At 43.6% G+C, this 16,697-nt stretch overlaps 1 protein-coding gene across 10 annotated transcripts in view; it reads right to left on the bottom strand.

Annotated features, from left to right (window-relative positions):
- Positions 1–16,697, bottom strand: part of grin1a (glutamate receptor, ionotropic, N-methyl D-aspartate 1a) — a 35,766-nt gene extending 19,069 nt beyond the window's left edge. Inside the window, exons 1-11 of one of the 10 annotated variants that reach the window (XM_029709295.1) lie at positions 15,952–16,697; positions 12,788–12,922; positions 12,194–12,370; positions 8,826–8,888; positions 8,017–8,114; positions 7,595–7,716; positions 2,985–3,159; positions 2,695–2,839; positions 2,370–2,456; positions 753–903; positions 165–292 (exon numbers count right to left, since the gene is read on the bottom strand). In XM_029709295.1, the coding sequence (XP_029565155.1) occupies positions 165–292; positions 753–903; positions 2,370–2,456; positions 2,695–2,839; positions 2,985–3,159; positions 7,595–7,716; positions 8,017–8,114; positions 8,826–8,888; positions 12,194–12,370; positions 12,788–12,922; positions 15,952–16,200 (1,530 nt within the window). In that variant the 5' untranslated portion in view covers positions 16,201–16,697. The remainder of the gene's footprint in view (positions 1–164; positions 293–752; positions 904–2,369; positions 2,457–2,694; positions 2,840–2,984; positions 3,160–7,594; positions 7,717–8,016; positions 8,115–8,825; positions 8,889–12,193; positions 12,371–12,787; positions 12,923–15,951) is intronic. The other 9 variants (XM_029709301.1, XM_029709296.1, XM_029709297.1 and 6 more) reach the window with 9 other exon arrangements.

Raw genomic sequence — 16,697 nt, 5'->3', positions numbered from 1 at the left:
AATTCAAAAAGCACATCTCCGAGATAGGAGATATGATTTGCTTCATAACTTAATATAATAAAATCTAATATAAATGTATGTAAATAGACAATTGTTGGTCAATACATTTTGGGCCAATGAGGTTTTCTATCTAGAGTGAACTCTGAGTATCTATAGGAACTGACCCGCTCCTGTGTTCCAAATTTCCCATCAGCCACCAGGTGCACCTCATAGGTAAAGTTCATGGTTCCGGCCAACTTGATAAGTAGATCGATACAGAATCCATAACAACATTGAGGTACAATTGGACGTCCTGTAACCAACCAGCAGAGGGTTGCAAGTTACAATCAATCTGGAGAAAATCTCTCTTTTTTAATATTTTTTAATAACACCAGACATGCCCAAACAGTACACACACACACTGTTCAACCAAAATCACACATACAATAATATAGCTACACACATGTTCACTGCAAACAGACTTCACACACTAAACACAGGCTGGCACATGCCCACACTGTTTGCAAACATTAAAGCAAACACTCAAGCATATTCACGTTACGCACACACGCACACACACGCACACGCACGCACACGCACGCACACGCACGCACACGCACCCGCACACACACACACACCAATATGCCAACAATCCCACAAAGGCACACTCAGCTACATGCATACATATATAGATACCTACTGTATATATATGTATGCATTTCCAGTTGGTACTTAGCGGGCGTAGTAAAAGCACAGTGATATCATAAACGTCCCTGTTGTGTTACCTGGGATGGTCTCATTTGGTCCAGTGCAGATCACCTTTTTAATATCTGCCACTCCATTTAATGTTTTTTCCTCCTTGCAGGTTCCATCCTGCTCAGTGGGCTTCACATACACAAAAGGCTCCTGGTGTATGGTCACTATCTATAACAGACGGGAGAGAAAGCTGTTTATCACACAGTGGGCGTTTAGCTCACACTGACCCTGAGGGACCTTTAAATCACCAACCCTCTGGACAACAACCCCTCCTCAAGGAACACATAAAACACACACACACCCATGGTAGAAATGATGGAGAGAGAGAAAACGAGATAGAAGGATAGAGAAAGAATCCTGCGCAGACCCATTACATTGAAGATGCTGTAAGATATAAAGCGTTGCTTTACTTTATATATACAGTGCATTCGGAAAGTATTCAGACCCCTTGACTTTTTCCACATATTGTTACGTTACATCCTTACTCTAAAAAATATATATATATTTTTAATCCTCATCAATCTACACACAATACCCTATAACGACAAAGCAAAAACAGCTTTTCAGGATTTTTGCTAATGTATTAAAAACAAAAAACTCAAATACCTTATTTGCATAAGTATTCAGACACTTTTTTTATGATACTCAAAATTGAGCTCAGGTGAATCCTGTTTCCATTGATCATCCTTGAGATGTTTCTATAACTTGATTGCAGTCCACCTGGGGTAAATTCAATTGATTGGACATGATTTGGGAAGGTACACCCATATCGATATAAGATCCCACAGTTGACAGTGCATGTCTGAGCAAAATACATGAGGTCGAAGGAATTGTCCGTAGAGCTCCGAGACAGGATTGTGTCGAGGCACAGATCTGGGGAAAGGTACCAAAAAAAATTCTGCCGCATTGAAGGTCCCCAAGAACACAGTGGCCTCCATCATTCTTAAATGGAAGAAGTTTGGAACCACCAAGACTCTTCCTAGAGTTGGCCGCCCGGCCAAACTGAGCAATCGGGGGAGAAGGGCGTTGGTCAGAGAGGTGACCAAGAACCCGATGGTCACTCTGACAGAGCTCGAGAGTTCCTCTGTGGAGATGGGAGAACCTTCCAGAAGGACAACGATCTCTGCAGCACTCCACCAATCAGGACCTCAGACTGGGGCAAAGGTTCACCTTCCAACAGGACAACGACCCTAAGCACACAACCAAGACAACGCAGGAGTGGCTTTGGGACAAGCCTCTGAATGTCCTTGGGTGGCCCAGCCAGAGCCCGGACTTGAACCTGATCTGGCATGGGAGAAACTCCCCAAATACAGGTGTGCCACGCTTGTAGCGTCATACCCAAGAGGACTCAAGGCTGTAACCGCTGCCAAAGGTGCTTCCACAAAGTACTGAGTAAAGGGTCTGAATACATATGTAAATGTGATACTTTAGACATTTTCAAACATTTCTAAAAACCTGTTTTTGCTTTGTCATGTCATTGTGTATAGATTGATTAGGGGGAAAAAAAATATTTAATCAATTTTTCAATAAGGCTGTAACGTAACAAAATGTGGAAAAAGTCAAGGGGTCTGAGTAGTTTCCAAATGCACTGTATATCGGGAACATCATTGTTTGAGGAGGGTGAAATGCGGTACCTTTAGTCTTGTGGACATCTGAAAGCCCCGCGGTTTCTCTGTCTCTCCCCCCGGCCAGATGATCTTCCTCTGATTATTCATCACCACCTACAGGGTCATGACACCACAATTAGAGGAGTGCTGACATAATGTGTGGAGCTGATGAGGGCCAAACACAAGGGAGTCCAATACGAAAGAGTCAGCTGCTTTAGCTACAGCTTAGCATTTAGCTAATAAAACCAATGCTTTCTAATTACCATGCATACTGCTTAATAGAGAGCTGTAATAGCAATAGATAGGAAGATCACAGTAGAAACAGCAAGAATGACTTTTGCAATAAAGTTACCTGTGTTCCATTGTAAATCCCAACTTGAATGAGTCGACTCTTCTGGTAGTTGAGAATGCTGTAGTGAGCGTACTTCCTGTCGCCATCGTCATTGAACTCCACACGTCCAGTGAGGCCCTCTGGGTACTTTGATGACATCAGAACCCTGAGACAGAGAAATTAAAGTAGGTGTGAGTGTGACAGTGTAGGGAAATAGACAGAGTGAGAAAGTGTGTGTGTGTGTGTGTGTGTGTGTGTGTGTGTATGTATGTCTTCCTGAATTACAATATATCATGACTTTCTAAATGTACCTTTTGAAGAGGGGCCCGGTCTTCCAGATGTTGGTGTTTCCCACACAGCCTCTGGGCGGCTCCGTGATGTTTTCCTTCTCAAAGAGCTCCTGGATGGACTGAGCCACCACTGCCACTGCGTCGTTGATGTGGGCCGACTCGTTCTTGCCGTTGATGAGCTGGAGGCCGATGAGACCTGCTCACATCACGCCAACAGCAGCACAAAGACAATCAGTGACCTGCTAGACTACCAACCATCAGGATCCTTTTGCAATATACACAATAAAAACTTATAGGAACCTCTTGTTCAGCCATCCTGAGAAAAGGTCCAACCGCAAGTTTTTGATCCAGCACCATGCTCTCTGTTGCTCTATTTGTAAAAGCAATTTTAATCCTCCAGTACTGGAACAAACAAGCACTGGATGTCTTTGAACCATGAACTTCATCGTGATCAAAATAGATTTTAGCTGATTTTCTTTTTATTCCTTTCTGAGAAGAGGCAACATCATCAGAGAGGAATGGATTCATATTGTGAGGTTGTTAGTGAACTTTTCCCAGCATGAAAAAAAGACTCCCTTGAAGTTGGATCGATTCAATTCTATCACCCATTTTATAAGGGTTAGTTGGAAAATACCACAAGCAGAAAGCTATAGTGTATGTGTGGGACCAAACAAACTTACATCAACTATATTAGAGAATCAATCCAACTTCAGCTAAGTTTTTTCATTGCAATTGGTCCGGTAGTCTTGCAGACTCTTGAAAGAAGCCACAGAGGTGAGTTTAAGACAGCAACAGGTGCCGAGACATGGACATGACTAGGGTTGCAATGGGGGGGTGGGGGGGGGGGGGGGTATATTACTTGTATATTACTAGTTCACCAGTAAACTACCAGAATTGCAGTATCTTTCAAGGATTTTATGTAACCTATCAGAAGACATCTAGTGGCCCTTTTGGGTACTTCCGATTATCACAATCATCTGTAATTCTCTCTGGCCCTCTCTCTCTGGCCTTATCACATGTAAAATACACTATATGACCAAAAGTATATGGACACCTGCTCGTCAAACATTTCATTCCAAAATCATGGGCATTAATATGGAGTTGGTCCCCCCTTGGCTGCTATAACAGCATCCACTCTTCTTGGGTTGCCTTCCACTAGATGTTGGAACATTGCTGCGGGGACTTGCTTCAATTCAGCCACAAGAGCATTAGCGAGGTCGGGCACTGATGTTGGGCGATTCGACAATTCATCCCAATGGTGTTCGATGGGGTTGAGGTCAGGGCTCTGTGCAAGCCAGTCAAGACACCCAGATTCGTCCGTCGAACTGCCAGATGGAGAAGCGTGATTCATCACTCCAGAGAACGCATTTCTACTGCTCCAGAGTCCAATGGCAGCGAGCTTTACATCACTCCAGCTGGCACTTGGCATTGTGCATGGTGATCTTAGGCCTGTGTGCGGCATCTCGGCCATGGAAGCCAATTTCGTGAAGCTCCCAATGAACAGGTCTTGTGCTGACGTTGCTTCCAGATGCAGTTTGGAACTCGGTAGTGAGTGTTGCAACCGAGGATTTTTACTCGCTACTTGCTTCAGGAATCGGCGGTCTGGTTCTGTGAGCTTGTGTGGCTTAACATTTCGAGGTTGAGCCATTGTTGTTCCTAGACATTTCCACTTCACATTAACAACGTTTACAGTTGACCGGGCAGCTCTATCAGGGCAGAAATTTGTCAAACTGACTTGTTGGAAAGGTGGCATCCTATGATGAAGCTCTTCAGTAAGGCCATTCTACTGCCAATGTTTGTCTTTGGAGATTGCATGGCTGTGTGCTCGATTTTATACACCTGTCAACAAAAGGTGTGGCTGAAATAACTGAATCCACTCATCTGAAGGGGTGACCACATACTTTTGTATATATACTGTTTATGAAATAATTAAAATAGATGATATTAAAATAAAAAATAGAATGACAAAGCTGTAAAGCATCTTAAATATACTGCTCAAAAAAATAAAGGGAACACTTAAACAACACAATGTACCTCCAAATCAATCACACTTCTGTGAAATCAAACTGTCCACTTAGGAAGCAACACTGATTGACAATAAATTTCACATGCTGTTGTGCAAATGGAATAGACAACAGGTGGAAATTATAGGCAATTAGCAAGACACCCCCAATAAAGGAGTGGTTCTGCAGGTGGTAACCACAGACCACTTCTCAGTTCCTATGCTTCCTGGCTGATGTTTTGGTCACTTTTGAATGCTGGCGGTGCTTTCACTCTAGTGGTAGCATGAGACGGAGTCTACAACCCACACAAGTGGCTCAGGTAGTGCAGCTCATCCAGGATGGCACATCAATGCGAGCTGTGGCAAGAAGATTTGCTGTGTCTGTCAGCGTAGTGTCCAGAGCATGGAGGCTCTACCAGGAGACAGGTCAGTACATCAGGAGACGTGGAGGAGGCCGTAGGAGGGCAACAACCCAGCAGCAGGACCGCTACCTCCGCCTTTGTGCAAGGAGGTGCAGGAGGAGCACTGCCAGAGCCCTGCAAAATGACCTCCGGCAGGCCACATATGTGCATGTGTCTGCTCAAACGGTCAGAAACAGACTCCATGAGGGTGGTATGAGGGCCCGACGTCCACAGCTGGGGGTTGTGCTTACAGCCCAACACCGTGCAGGACGTTTGGCATTTGCCAGAGAACACCAAGATTGGCAAATTCGCCACTGGCGCCCTGTGCTCTTCACAGATGAAAGCAGGTTCACACTGAGCACATGTGACAGACGTGACAGTCTGGAGACGCCGTGGAGAATGTTCTGCTGCCTGCAACATCCTCCAGCATGACCGGTTTGGCGGTGGGTCAGTCATGGTGTGGGGTGGTATTTCTTTGGGGGGCCGCACAGCCCTCCATGTGCTCGCCAGAGGTAGCCTGACTGCCATTAGGTACCGAGATGAGATCCTCAGACCCCTTGTGAGACCATATGCTGGTGCGGTTGGCCCTGGGTTTCTCCTAATGCAAGACAATGCTAGACCTCATGTGGCTGGAGTGTGTCAGCAGTTCCTGCAAGAGGAAAGCATTGATGCTATGGACTGGCCCGCCCGTTCCCCAGACCTGAATCCAATTGAGCACATCTGGGACATCATGTCTCGCTCCATCCACCAACGCCACATTGCACCACAGACTGTCCAGGAGTTGGCAGATGCTTTAGTCCAGGTCTGGGAGGAGATCCCTCAGGAGACCATCCGCCACCTCATCAGGAGCATGCCCAGGCATTGTAGGGAGGTCATACAGGCACGTGGAGGCCACACACACTACTGAGCCTCATTCTGACTTGTTTTAAGGATATTACATCAAAGTTGGATCAGGATGTAGTGTGGTTTTCCACTTTAATTTTGAGTGTGACTCCAAATCCAGTCCTCCATGGGTTGATAAATTGGATTTCCATTTATTACTTTTGTGTGATTTTGTTGTCAGCACATTTAACTATGTAAAGAAAAAAGTATTTAATAAGATTATTTCTTTCATTCAGATCTAGGATGTGTTATTTTAGTGTTCCCTTTATTTTTTTGAGCAGTGTATAAACCATCAACTTAGTGAATACCATTGCTGTATAATATGAAGGTTTCAGCATGAAATATTCTTTATACACTTATTTTACTATGTCAATATGTATTTATTGTCAATGTTTTGGAGTCAAACTGGTGTCAGTCAATAGTTGGAAGAGTTGCACAGGTAATTAATGCCATTGTTGATTAGATGCTTTTTTCGTTATTTAGGCTATTTTCTCTTGAACCATATGGTCTATCTACTAGAAAGTAATAGAGAAATTACCAACGTTACGATAGATTGCCATAGATTTTCTGTTAATTACAAAAATGACTGAAGATTCCTGTAACTTTGGTAAATTACGGGTAGCTTTGCAACCTTAGACATTACTGACGAAGAATTTTCTGCAGAGGTCTGAGCATTGTCTTACGTCAGATAGCTCTGCTTACCGTCTCGGCACCGCGTGACGAGCGTTATGTAGGAGTGACACCACCTAACGTAAGACAATGGGGGCAGGGGGTGTTGGAGTGCCTGGGGTTGACGCTTACGTTTGTGACCACAAAGTGACATATTACGTGAGACTTGTGAAGACTCCGGGACATAAGCAAGACCGTTGTAGCTTACCATTCTATTTCAGTTACACCTCAATGTGGGGGTTGAAAAACTCCCTTTATAAACTCATGAGAACCAAGCTATTAATATGTCAGGATAGTACAATAAAGGCAGCGCGGGAAGCTTTGGATAACCCAACATATTTTTAAGAAACACACTGTATGTACGGGAAAACCTATCAATAGTTATGACTATAGATAAAGAAATAGGTTCAGAGATACAGGACCCAACACTGTATCTTAAGAGCTTATAGTGTAAACTACTGTGACTCATTTAAAACCTTTAAACATATCAAATGCTTAAACGTTTAAATGCTTAACACTCAAGAAATGATCACACATGATACATTGTTAAACAATGAATCGTTCATCTATGGTTGTCTCCCTAATCATAGAGGTTAAATTAAAGGTGACTCCAGAAAAAGGCCAGCGTTACGAAGTGTTTTCCGAGTGGCTGTTGGGTAGCAGCGTATGGTACGTACCATCTGGTGCCTCACTCAGGGCTTTACCCGACATCTCCCGCTCTCCCACCAGCCACACGTAACCCGAGCCCGTCATGTTGAGGAAACGGGCAGCCTTGTAAACTGCAGCAGCGTCCTCTTCACTGAAAACAGAGATGTTCAGTGACACAGGCATGGTTACTTATCTTTAATCTAAACGCAAATCGTTGCAGTAAATCACTACTGTGTGATATCATGCCAGCATTTAGCAGTAAAAGTATGTAAAAAGTGTTAAATATAAGTCATTGTAAATCTAGTTGTGGTCAAATTAGGAGCCGGGAAAATTACTTATGATCATTTTAGGTTAAGGATCGTGATCAGAATGAACTAGATTCAGTAGTAGAGGCAGGTCAGCTATGATGGGAGGGGACTGATGGGACAAATGGGAGGTGCTGTCGTCTCACCTGGCGGAGAGGATGATGACACGAGCCTCCAGCTCTTTGGCTTCCAGAAGCAGAGCAGTTAAGTTAGTCTCCTGGCTGAACTGGAGGACTTTCTCTGCCTGTGATCGGGGCACAAAATAAGTCAAGCCAGCTACTTACCCCCACCTCAGAAACCATGCTGTCTCTTTACCTGTTTTGTTTGGTTTTGTTGATTTTTTGTTGAAAAAGAGAGAGAGGAAAAAAAGGAAAGCGATCCATGGAAATCGGCTCAACTAAAAAAAAGCTTGGAGGGGAAAAAATGTTTGCATTTTTCGCATGCAAACTGAGGGTTATCAAGACTCCAAAGAAGGACGTGCATGTTAGATAGGGGGGAGAAGAAGGTCAATGCAACCAGTAACTAAAAACAGGTGAAGGGGAGTGAGGGGAACCTTTCCCCCAACCAAAAACTGTTGATAACTAGAGGTGCTACAAAACAGGAGGGAGTAGTAATCTGGGAAAGTGTTTTGTCCCACACTACCGGATCTCCACAAAGGAATAAACTTGCAATCTTTTTTTTTGTTTAGAACATGCATTCCTTTAGTTGAAGGAAAAAAAGTAATATGATAGAAGCGGAGCGCTGTTCATTTGTTTATTTTTTTACGGAAAATTATAGTCTTTCCATAACAAAACCATTCTTCTGTAAAATCATAGGAATAAGGTCTCAAAGTAAAAAGAAACACGTGCTTCCAAGATAGGGGCATTTCTGGGTCGGCTGGTGACTGGTTGGGCTGGTTTCTAGTTGCTACGTTTGAAAAGTTGGTGGGCGGCGTGCATTGACCATGCAAATATACCTTAGGTCCTCGCTTGTTGTCATAGGACAGTTGGTCGAGGTTTTCATAGTTCCTTTTTTTATTCTGATGAGTAATGTGCACAGAGAAAATATGCAGACACAGAAGAATATTATAAACAGTTGAAAATGGATCGCAGTAAAGCATTCCAACAAATCTCCAACTTTTCTGCTTCAAATTGGGATCCCTTGGGGCTTGCAAAAAACATCAATGACAGCCACTGACCACTAGCAATCCTATTTACTGCTATGTCATACTCCCTTATTCAGCACCTTTCAAATACAACTCAAGACCCTTAAACCATCATCCAGCATTGGTCCAGAAACAGTCATACTCTCTGTACAACAATTAGATTGAGAGGTCTATGTTCCAGATCAAAGCAATCCCAACACGTAAAAAGTCTGATTCTGCAAACTAATGCCCCTAAGGTTCTCTCCATTTTGAATTCCACTCTGCTCCTGTATATTGTGAAAGGAGCCGCAAGGCAGTCTCTTTGCCTTAGGGAGCAATTTCGCGGTGATACATAGCATCTTCTGCTTGATAGACCTGCCTCCCCTGATGCCTGAACTCTCAGCTCAGACCGTTGGGAGGCAGAGCGCTCTGGATCTACGTCCTCCGCTACCCAAATGCTACAGTGACTCTGACGCATTGGTTCATTATACTGCCTGACAAGCAAATCTGAAGTAAATCCCATTTTTCTCCACTGTATTCACACTTCTTTGAAAGGAATAAAGAACCGTTCTGCCTCAAATGTAATCTGAGGTTGTTGTGGTCAGCGCTGCTCTGTAAAACACTGCTCCCCTTTCCAAATGTTGCCTGATAATGTCTTGTAGTGTGTCAAGGTCAGTGCACACTCATGAATCATGACATTGCAAAACAAGCATCAATCAAACTGTGACCACGGTCCATATTTAGAATATAAATCAACTCATCTTGTAGGTAGCCTAGCAGTTAAGAGTTTTGGGCCAGTAACCAAAAGGTTGCTGGTTTGAATCCCTGAGCTGACTAGGTGAAAACTCTGTCTGTGCCCTTGAGCAAGGCACTTATGCCTAATTGACCCTGTAAGTGGCTCTGGATAAGCGTGTCTGTTAAATGACTTAAAATGTAAAAACCCAAATAGATTTTTCTCTAGCCCTCCACCATCTTGCAGCTATCTCTGTGTGGTATTATAATGCCTTGGCAAGATAAAAACTGTCTAGATGACTGCCATTGTTTTCCCCAAGGAGCTCCTCTCTGACTGCCCTGTTTTTGCTTATTCAGTGTAGTATGATATTGTATGTTGTGTCACTAATGTTAGTATTCTAACTGAATCCATTACAGCTAGAAGAGTCTCTCTACCGGCTGTGCTAGAGAACCCTATCAAATTGTCCCTGTGGCTTGTCACAGCAGCACAGCATAGAAACCTGCAAATACAGTGTGAATAATCTGCACGATACAGAATATTAAATGTGAATAACTAGAATATTTTTCATTAAGGAGGAAATGACACAAACTCCTCAAATGTGACAAACATTCTGCCAACCTGGCTAGCTGAGTAATTTCTTACAACCACTGATAAAATCACAGTCCAAGCTTTTAACTGTGAGAACACAGATACTTCCTTACATCGTCATATCGTAGTGTCTACAATATCAAGGTTTCTGTGACATTGATAGATTCCTTCAATCTGGTAACTGTAAATCTATCCAATCTCTGCTTTTGGCAGTATATAAGAGAGAGAGATAGTTAAGGGCGGACAAGATGGATTCCAGGAAGGAAGGAGCAAGTAGCTATCAGTTAACCAACTATTCTTTCATCTACAGTAATGTAGGTCTTTATCGTAGACAATACCACTCCACAGGTAAAGTCATACGATCCAATTAAGTCATAATCCTTAATAACAAGATGATTTATCAACATAAACTATACTTAGTAACTCCTAACCAATCTTTATCATGTGTGAGTAACTGATTAACTACAACGTGTTTAAAATGTCCCATCTCCCTTCGGTGTGGATTATCATGAGCATGTGTAAAATGAACCGTTTCATCAGCCTCTGATTAAATTACTCTTCAAATCAGGACTCATTTCACTCCGTCACACAATTACAGGAAGGAGTCCCTGAAGAGAACAAGCATTAACCACATCTCGAGGTGAAACATACTAAATGTATGTTCAACAATGTGTCAATTGTTCCTTCTCTTTTCCTTTAGGGAACATGATCACCGGTCTGTTTTAAGCTTTAGGTGGATCAGCACATTTATTAATGAGCTAGCTACATTCCAAGTAACACAGCCTCAGAGCCAGAGGTAACTACGGGCTAAAGTTATGCTCATGGTTACAACATTTATATGTGTCATTTCACTTGCATGGTCACACAGTCCATTATCTGACAAGGACAAGGACCTTGCCGGCAGATAGCGGTTAAGATCGTTGGGCCGGTAAACTAATGGTTGCTGGTTTGAATCCCTGAGCCGACTAGGTGAAAAATATGTTGATGTGCCCTTGAGCAGTTAACCCTAGTTGCTCCTGTATGTTGCTCCTGTACGTTGCTCCTGTACGTTGCTCCTGTACGTTGCGCCTGTACGTTGCGCCTGTACGCTGCGCCTGTACGCTGCTCCTGTACGTTGCTCCTGTACGTTGCTCCTGTACGTTGCGCCTGTACGTTGCTCCTGTACGTTGCGCCTGTACGTTGCGCCTGTACGTTGCTCCTGTACGTTGCGCCTGTACGTTGCTCCTGTACGTTGCTCCTGTACGTTGCTCCTGTACGTTGCGCCTGTACGTTGGGCCTGTACGTTGCGCCTGTACGTTGCGCCTGTACGTTGCGCCTGTACGTTGCGCCTGTACGTTGCTCCTGTAAGTGTCTGCTAGATGTAAATGTAGTAAAACCAAAGATAGGTCTTTCAGACAGTGTCTCGGGACAATCTGATATACTGCATGTCAACGGTCCATCACTTTACAAGCCTCCAAGTGAGCGTAACACTGGGTAGATTAGCTCCTTTCCTTACACACGTAATATCACAACACAAATATACATGAAGGATCTGTGGACCATCATTATGTTTGGGAGTCATTGATGTTTTGCAAAGCCCCAGGTTAAAGTGTGCTATTTGGCTCCCGTTGTGGATTGACACAGGAGAATTTGACTATGGTGAAAAGCAACATGAGATGAGTAAAAGATGTACTCAGATCAGACCACATTAGACGCTGTAGATGTCTCTAGCATATTGATGTTAGCCAATGTTCACACAATGGTCAGTGAGAGATGTGTTCACACAAAATAAAGGAAAACAGTTACATACAGTACATAAAAAGTCCTTTGAGAGTTTAACAAAGACTACACACACACACGGTCACACGCACTAGCGGTCCTGCGAGCCTGAGCATCTCACCTTTGTTTCCCTCTCCTCCAGTAGGGTCTCCAGTCTCTTCTGCGCGGCCCGCCCCTCGTGGTCATCGCTGACAATCAGGATGATGTGGTTCCATCGAAACTCTCGCATCATGTCGAACCACACGTGAGCCTGGTGGGAGTACGGGGGGACAGTCCGCAGAAAGGACAAGTGGATACTCTGAGGAGAAAGAAAATGAAGAAGAATGAGTGAGAGGAAGTTAATTGCTTGTCATCCACGGTTTTAGTGACATTTCTAACATATTCAGAAGGCCTTACGTTAGCTATTTTGGTAGCTAGCCAAGTAGTGGAGTAGAATTTGTCTCTCTTATCGGTTTCCATTCCCAGGGACCTCTCCATCATTTCCCCCTCCCCCTTCTCTCTCGCTTTCCCTCTCTCTTCTCCTCTCTCTCTCTCTCTCTTCTCCCTCTCTCCCTCTCTTCTCCCTCTCTCCTCTCTGTCTCCCCTTCTCACTCCCTTTCTCTCTTTCACTCGTTCTCTGTCTATCCCATCTCTCTCTTCTTCCCCTCTCTCTCTCTTACTCTCTCTCTTCTCACTCCCTACCTCCCTCCCTCTCTCTCTCTTTTTCATTTCTCACCTTGTCGGAGTAGATGGACATGCGTGTGGTGAGGCCCACCACAGGGATGCGGTAGAAGCCTGCGGTGTAGGACACAGGCGTGGGGGTGAGGTGGTCATTGGACTGGGGAGGATGACTCACTAGGATGGCATACACCTGCAGACACAAGTATGGGAATGAAAGATAACCACACTTCCTGTACAGAGAGTTGAAAGGATAAAAAAGTGTATGGAATATTGATTCCTCACTGCGACATGGAAATGCCATATCAGCTTTCTCCTCTTAAACCATCCTCATTTAGCAATATGGCTGATTAGTAGATATATATTTATATGGCTCAAAGCTAAATGGCACTCTACTAACAGCTTTTTACTGAGCAACTGTATATCAATTCTTAGATGAATAGGATTCTTGAGAAATGGAACATTGATCCAACTGAGGCGGGAAAAAAACATGCAGGCATGAGGGTTTAGTGCGTGCAGCCCGTATGGTTGGGCCTCAAATGAGGTTTACCATCCAGAGAGCGCTTCCAGGCATCTACCATCTGTCATAGACCCTCTCATTGAGTCTCTCACATGGTTAGATCTCCATCTATGCAGTTACCAGACACTGTTACCGGCATTTGACATGTAGAATACTGACATCTTTCTCATCCCTGCAGCCCTCTGTGATGATGAATGGAACTCAGATGTCGTGGAACGAAGAGAGATATGTTTCTAACGTAACCATTTCTAACAATTACAATCATTACAACGAAGAGGACCAGGGACATCGTCTGCGTGTGTGTGTCTGTGTGTGAAAGAGAGGGTGAGAATTTGAAAGAGGGATGGGGGAGGTGTGTTTCACACCTCAGCTCTCTTCACTACATGATATTGCTGCTTTCCAAAGCAACGTAACGCTTAATGTGAATGTGATGGACCAGGATTTTAGTAATGTGTTTCAGTGTTGGAACAACTCTCAAAGGGATAACATCACAATACATAACTTATGAATGTTGTTTTCATTGTTAGGATTATATTGCAAAAGTTGTATTCACATGTCCTGAGAAATGGCCATAATGACTTAAAGAAGAATCGCACTTCAAGTGAAAAAGCCAGTTATTCTTTCCAGACTAGAGGCAAAAACAATTGCATACCATACACTCCTGTGTCTAACCAATACAACATCAGTCTGCATAAGTTATTGATCTAGCAATGAACATGAACCAAACAGTTAAAACTACCAATTTCAAATGATCAAATCATAATTTTACATAATACAAACTAAATGCCCTTCTCCCCTAATAAGGCCGGTGACATAACGTCAGACCAGCGAGACATGCACCACAACTGCTACCCCCCAAATGCTTTGATGCAGTGGGCCGTTACGCATGCGGCAATGTTAGCCTTCTTAAAGGCAACATTTCGTCACATGGCACCAGCGGTGAAAATAGAAACAGTAAAAAAATGTCATTGTTAAAGGGATACTTGCAAGATTCTGGCATTTAATCCCTTGTTGTCAGATGAATTCGTGGATACAATATATTTTTTTTTAATTAGCTGTAGTTTAACAAGCCAATGCTAACGCATTGAGCTAACGCTAGTTAGCATTGGCTCGTGAAAGTACTGCTAATTTCCTTCATACTGCACACAGAGAAATAAAAATGGTATCCACGAGTCCATCTGACTCTGGCTAAATTGAACAAGGGCCTAAATGCCAGAATCTCGCAGTATACCTTTAATGATGAGTCACTGATTTCAGTCTTGGTTAGTTAGTTCATTTCAGTGGATTTGCAGCTGTGCACACTGAAGTGCAGTTGGCCTCTCATCCCCCACAAATCTGTGTTTTTGGCCCTTAGCTTTTAGCTTTTAGCTAAATAGATTTTCCATATCTAACTGATATCATAAAATAACTTTTGGATGAGATTTAGGCCTGGATTCAATCACATCAAGCGTTAATCGGCAATAGCAGACACCCCCTTAGCTGTCAAAATGGTGAAGCCACACCCGCCCCACTCATGTTAGAAGTTCAGAATGAGAAAGTGTAGGCAATATAGAAATAATTACGCTCAAATTTAAAAATCATTAAACTAAATTAGGAGAATTTCTATCATCCTAATCAGTGTAATCCAGTGTTTCGAACATGTAAACAAGACTGCATGGGATTTCTGTCAATGCGACTCCGTACAGCCAATGGCAATGTCTGCTTTAGGTGTAATGCCAGGAGCTGCTTGTGGATTTGACAATGCAGTTCCACCTCTAAACACCGCCAAAACAACTGCTATGCCGATGTCGTTAAAGCGTATCTGATTGAATAGGTTATATTAACCCTTGAATACATAGCTTTGTCTGACTAATAAGCTACAGATATGGGGATAGAGACCTGGCCACGTCCAACAGACCATTTTCAGGCCATTTACTTTTCATGTTAGGTCACAAGTTCAGGTTTGGTAGTTACTAATTTCTACTGTTTATGTAACAACGTCATATGCATATCTGACATATAATTTCATTTCAGCTTCCATTTTCTTTCAGAAGCTCGATGGTATTACCAGAGGTGACGGATCTCTGAAAAGGACGCAGTTTCATAGTATTGTTATCATAGCCTAAAGGGCTAGGCTCTAAGAGATATTGTGAGAGTAATGACATTTCTGTATTGATTATTAAAATTGTGTAACAAATGAACCGTTTTTTTGTTGTTGCAAATAAACAGTTTCGTTCAGGAAAATATATAAAATGCAGTCAGCTCAATCTGCTTGAAATATGCAATAGAAGCAGGTGGCACTGGCACAGTGTTTCACAGGCAGGCGTTGAGGTTACAGTCTAGGCAGATGGCATTGTCTGTTTATTGCTAATGAAGTGGTCACTGATCACAATATATCGACCTCATCTGCCCTATTACTCACGTCAGCCAGTTCACTTGAAACAGACACAGGATAATGCTGCATCACACTAAATAGGACGATTCATTTCCCTCCTAATAGTGGGCATAGGCCTCATACTAATTTGCGCAACTTAAATATAGTAGGCTTCATAATCATTTTAGCCTTATAAATGGTTCTGATTGATATGATGGACATTTTGCACCAATGAATAGATGGCTAAATGTCCTGGCTAAATGACTCATCTAATTAGGCAGTTAATCATTTAACACCCATGCAGGGACATGCAGGGACATGCAGGGACAACGGATCCCTCCTGAGATACCTGGTTAGAGATGAGGTCCTCGCAGACGGAGAGAGCCATCTGGATAGCGTTGGGTTTGTGCGTTACGGAGATGGCGGTCAACTTGAATTTCTCTCTCCCGTAGATCTGGTTCGCCTGGGTCACCGCATCCTTAAAGACTTGCTCGTACCTCTTCTGACTCAGGACTGCTCCGATGTTCACTATCTTCGGCTCGCAGCCGCCCCGCGCACAGGAGCACGAGAGGAACACCGCCAGCAGAAACAGACGCATCGTGTGAACGATCAAACCGCACAGAGGACCCCGGTTGCGTCTCTCCCTCGTGTTGGCGGGTCGGCTTGCCCGGCTTCTGGACTGCACGGTTCACCCGGTTAAAAAGACAGGAACCACCGTCCCCCTGTACAATGTGGAAAATCTGGACAGCTGATTTATGGGAAATGCGGAGGAATGTTCATGGTCAGGACCTCAACCGCTGTTGGATTATCTTCGTAATTGTCAGCAGCCTTTCTTCAAACATTTTGATTTTCTTTGTCAATTTCCACCATTTTCTTTTTTCCAATGTCGATAGAAACGAGTCAGAGCATATTTTGCGGTGTATGCGTTTTCCTTTATGCGCTGTGTATCCCTCTCCTGATCCTCCGTGGGCTCTGTGCGGGGCTTTGCTGTGAAGTGATTATCAGACTGATGCGACGCTTGGGGCTGCGGCTGTCCTTGGTGCTGACAGCTGTGCCCGCGCAGTGGTGCGCGCTTCCGCCGTCTACCTTTTGATT

The sequence above is a fragment of the Salmo trutta genome, chromosome 23 (assembly GCF_901001165.1).
Source record: "Salmo trutta chromosome 23, fSalTru1.1, whole genome shotgun sequence".
NCBI classification, from domain to species: domain Eukaryota; kingdom Metazoa; phylum Chordata; class Actinopteri; order Salmoniformes; family Salmonidae; genus Salmo; species Salmo trutta.
Note: the sequence above shows the minus strand (reverse complement) of the source record. Positions and strands in the feature narration are given on the sequence as shown.